The sequence below is a fragment of the Triticum urartu genome, chromosome 5A, assembly GCF_056163025.1.
Source record: "Triticum urartu cultivar PI428250 chromosome 5A, HENAU_Tu73, whole genome shotgun sequence".
In the NCBI taxonomy this organism is placed as follows: domain Eukaryota; kingdom Viridiplantae; phylum Streptophyta; class Magnoliopsida; order Poales; family Poaceae; genus Triticum; species Triticum urartu.
Genome location: NC_141877.1, coordinates 317,529,416 through 317,534,430, shown reverse-complemented (window position 1 = coordinate 317,534,430; position 5,015 = coordinate 317,529,416). Strand labels below are relative to the sequence as shown.

The 5,015-nt window shown below is 42.0% G+C and overlaps 1 protein-coding gene across 1 annotated transcript; it reads left to right on the top strand.

Annotated features, from left to right (window-relative positions):
- The first annotated feature begins 2,447 nt into the window (after positions 1 to 2,447).
- Positions 2,448 to 4,814, top strand: LOC125508724 (bifunctional bis(5'-adenosyl)-triphosphatase/adenylylsulfatase FHIT-like). Its single transcript, XM_048673509.2, has 4 exons — positions 2,448 to 2,762; positions 3,838 to 3,984; positions 4,280 to 4,378; positions 4,459 to 4,814. The coding sequence occupies exons 1-4, from the start codon at positions 2,508 to 2,510 to the stop codon at positions 4,573 to 4,575; spliced, it is 618 nt and encodes a 205-aa protein (XP_048529466.1). The 5' UTR covers positions 2,448 to 2,507; the 3' UTR covers positions 4,576 to 4,814.
- The last annotated feature ends 201 nt before the right edge of the window (positions 4,815 to 5,015 follow it).

Sequence of the window (5,015 nt, the reverse complement as noted above, 5' to 3'; positions counted from 1 at the left end):
ACCATCGATGTTGAGCTTGTTCCAACCCAACGGAGGAAGGCTCCAACGCACTAGAGATTTAGCACAGGGTGCAACCGGGGCCTTGGTCACACGTTTGCGCGAGTCTTGCTCATAGTATAAGACAATATCTCCCTTCTCCTTGTCGAGCCCAGGGTGTTGCTCGATGCTAACAAGGAGTCGATGTAACATGTTCAAGAAAATTCTCCAAGCAACGATTGATCGCAACAGTTTGTCATAAGTCACCTCGTTGCGTAGGTGCCAAGGCCGCCACAACGTCATCATGACAAGTAGTCGGTCATCGTCAATGCATTGGTGTAGTAGGTGCATGAGCCATTCATGCCCATGTTCTTGATCTCCTCCGGCCTTGGCATGCTTAGGTGATCGCTCATCACACGCCCAATCCCCTATGCCACTGTATATCCATAAAATACATAGAATGTGATGTTGCATTCCTCCCAACACATTCATGAGATACCATGATGTTTCTTTTAACTTTATTTTCTATTTTTAACTTTATTTTCTATCATAGACAATGAGTCAGTGACAAGATGCCATGCAAATACGCGTACCTTGGGAGGGGCGGGGCACCCCCACAATGCTTCCTAAATAACACGTGTGTCATCTGTGCCTTGCTCATGGCGCACGTGGATGTGTGGTAAGCTCATCATGAGCAAGGCGTTAGGTGCTGCATATGTTGAAGTTCTCCTTGAGATCTAAAGCCCATGCAAGGACGTCATAGAGTCGATGTCATGACGACTTTATTATTGAGTGGTTTCCGTATCCATCAGGAGCAAGTGTTGTCGGATAAGATCGATATTCCACCTCCCATGCTCGTCCAAGAGCTCTGCTAGTCACCGAAGCCGGCGGGTGCCGCGCGGTGACACTGGTATGTAGAAGGTAGGTCGGGGTCGTCATGGATCTTTCGAGAATGTAACTTGTTTGTCATTGTTGATGCACCATACAAAGTGGCGGATCCACATTTGGTCATGAGTGTGCGGTCGTTATCTATAGCACGAATTACACATCAGTCTACTGTCTACACCTACAGATGTCATCAGCACCAGGTAATTAGCAATTAGCATTCTTCTTGCCCATTGTCTTCAGAGCATGGTTAATAATACAACCAACTGCTGGCTATAAGATGTTGTCATATCATCTATAGCCAACTCATATAGTCACTCGTACAATAAGATTAGATATAAGGTTGGCTATAAGATTACTATTTTTTCTCATCTCCTCTCTATCTCTTTCTTCATATTTATTGCATCTGCATTGGATCACACATATAGCTAGGCTCTTGCATGAGAGCCCACTCCTCTCACTTTTTCATGTCTTTCTCCTCCATGTAGGCAAAATTGACATGTAAGCGGGCTATAAGCCTGCTATTGTATTTGCTCTCAGATGCATTGTATATATATTAATGGCTGTGTGATCCCCAACTATATGATTATGTAGTAAATAATCTTTGTTTCTTTTGTCATTTCTACAAGGTATTATCATTTTATTGGCCAAAAAAAGGTATTATCATGTTGATGAAAAAAATTTCTTGCTACATGAACATTTTAGATATTAGATCTCTTTTTTGGGAAACCCGCAATTTTTTTTTGAACACCTAAGTATGATATCCTGGATCCGCCATTGGCCATACAATACCCTTTTTAGAAGGGTCGGGCCATGATGAATAGTGTACCATGTCGATGAGGCGGTCCTTGCAAAATTAGTGTCTTCAAGAACACCGTTAGGATAGTAGGACTACTTCGCTTGGAGGACCATGCATACAACGAGTCCGACCAAGTGAGAAGCTGCCAAGCTTGCCTTGCGAGCAAGGCTTGGTGAAACAGAAGGAAGTCGTAGAACCCTAGTCCTCCCTTGCTGTTGAGCTCAATTATCTTTTCTCAAGACACCCAGTGGGACTTCCTTTTATCTTTCTTTGAACCCCACCAAAATTACGAACTAGCTATGACAGATCACACACAAAGAGAGGCAACTTGAATACACCCATAATGTAGGTCGGTATCGCCTGCGCGACTAACTCGGTTCCAAAAAAAGACAAGAACGTTCTTTCATGAACTCCAATGACAAAATGTAGTTGCATTTGTAATGCATACACTGGAGCGTTTGCCCCCTGACGAAGGCCAACGAGATTATTTTCATGTAATCTGAGGAGCAACACTATCCTTTCTTTGCTGCTGGTTTGTCTAGTTTACGATGAAAGGCAGATGTATGAACATACAAGATGGAACACCGAACACAAACTAGATTTATCAAAACTTTTGAAATCAACGAATTTTTTTTAGAACTATCAACGAATTTGGTTACTTAAAAGAAAAACAGATGATAACTGCGGGCCTTGGCTGTTCGCAGCCCAGCCGCTACTAAGATGGGCTAACATGGGCAATAGAGGCCCACAGCTATCACCTTCCCCTCTATCTCTTCTCCGACTCGGTGCTCAACTGTTGCCTGCTGCAGCCCTCAAAAAAAGAAAAAAAAACTGTTGCCTGCTACTGATGCTGCTTGGGCTGTGCTCCGCCCTGCGCTCGCGTGCCCTCCTCCTCCCTCTGACCCCGCCGGCTCGTACGGGCACGGCCACCCTTCGCCGCCGGACTTGGCCACGGGCCACCTCCTCCTTGTCATCTCCGCCGTCGCCGGAGATGGAGGCGTCGGCGTACAAGTTCGGGCCCTACAGGATCGACGCGAGGGAGGTCTTCCACGCCACGCCCCTCTCCTACGCCATGGTCAACCTACGCCCCCTCCTCCCTGGTAAAAATCTCTATGATTGCCCCAACTTTCCCTTGCCTAATTTCTGTTCAATTTTCACTTCCACTTCAGAATCACAGTATATTTCTAGGAATTGCTTGTCAGCTTGTGGTTGTATTTTTTGTTTGTTTGACGGAGATGTCAATGTGGTTGCTGGTGGATAATAAATCACACTTTAGGGTTCCAGCGCTAGCACAATTTGTTTCCTTATAATTTTGTAATACTTGGTGTGGTGAATAATCGCAAGTCTGACTCACAATTATCCATGATGTCGGAGTAGCACGTGCACATTTAAACCCTGAAGATGTTGTATTAACATTGTATGTATTTGTAGTATAGCAGCTATTTATGATCACAACTTTATAGATCGCGGAATACTGTTTATGCTATATTAACATGCCCCAATCTTACACTGCAGGTCATATCCTTTGTTTTGGCATACTCATCGCCGAGATTTACAGTTAAACACTGCTGGCAAGCCTGGAATCTCGTTTTTTTGTCAGACTGTTCATAAACTTTGTTTCACTTGCTTGTTTCTGAAGAGTGTCCAAGGTGCAGACACATACAGTAGGAAACACAGTTTAGAATCAAAGGAATGAAATTTGTATGGTATAATACTCTTTCATTTTGCACAGATCTCTAAAAAAGTAAAAATGCATGGCTAATGTAAATCTGAATATCAAGATGTCAAGAGAATTATGCTAGGGTTAGCTATTTATATAAGTGAATGGTTCATATAAAAGTAGCCAAATAGTTATCTCTTGCTGGAATCTGTTTGTACCTGATGGACTCGTGAGTGATGACATCATCATATTTTTATGATATATGATCTTTGCTATTATTATGTCCATCACTTTGTGCACCGACAAGTTCCCAAAATGCTTAACCTCTCGAAGAAAGGCAGGAAATGTACTCATACTGCAACATTTACCGTGCTACATATACTGATGGAGTGATGGTATAATACTTTAACTCGAGGTAGCTTTGCTGTCCCTTGGTTCGCAGCTTTCATAGTTCAAACTGTAAAAGTTTACTTACATTGTAAAGTTTGGTTATACATTTTTTCCTTAACAAAACGTACATGTCCTTGTGTGCCCCAAGCGTGAAGTGAAACGCTTTACTGATCTAAGCACTGATGAGACAAGTGATTTATGGGTCACTGCAAAGGAAGTTGGTGTACGGCTTGAGCAGTACCACAAAGCTTCTTCGCTTACATTTGCGATTCAGGTCAACTCTCTGTCTCTCTATATATGTACTGAATAGCTTATGCTTCGAAATTTTTATATAATTAGTTCATCCAATTGAAAGCGCATGATTTTTGGATTCTGCTACTGGGGTCCAGAACAAAATAGATCAGGCTAATCACCTAAATTACGCTTACACTGCCATATGAGGTTCCTGTCTGTTCTTTGGACTTTTACTCCAGATCTGCTGCTGATCCGATTACCTTGTTCACCTTTTACCTTTTAATAACCAATGAATGACAAAGAAGCATTTCCTTATTGATATCTTTTTGGTACAGGATGGCCCTCAAGCTGGCCAAACAGTTCGGCACGTCCACATCCATGTCATCCCCAGGAAGAAGGGAGATTTTGAAAATAATGATGAAATATATGACGCGGTTCGTTGCCCACCCGTTTTGCCATCCATATAATTTCTTATGATTTTTTTCACTAAATCCTACCATTTTCCTTGTAACAGATTGATGTGAAAGAAAAAGAATTGAAGGAAAAGCTCGATCTGGATGTTGAAAGAAAAGATAGAACCATGGAAGAAATGAGTCATGAGGCTAACGAGTACCGTGCTCTTTTCTCCTAGATGTATTTCTTACAAACAGTTTTCTATTTTTCACTTAGTGTTTTCACTGAAATAAACTTTTGGACTGTTTGTTCTGCATAGTTTTTCGAGAGTGTAGCAATGAATATTTTATTTTCCACTGACCTGGTGATGTCGAGTCTCAGCTGATGAGTCTGAGGTGGTGGGTTACTTATGTAGTATGTGATGACAGTTGTTCCTCGCTAGTTGTGGCTTTATGGATATTAATGGTTTTAGGTTTATTGATCCCAAACATGCATGAAAAAACACAGGCGTCCGAGCCTTACAATCCCTGCATTGTTTCTTAGTTTGCAAGATTCAATACATGAAAAAGGTATTGTGGGCAAAGTATTTACTTATGAGATGCACAAGGCAGTGGCTAGATTATAGCAAAAATGATATATGGTGTTTAGACATTCCATTGCAGGGGATGTAATAGCTTC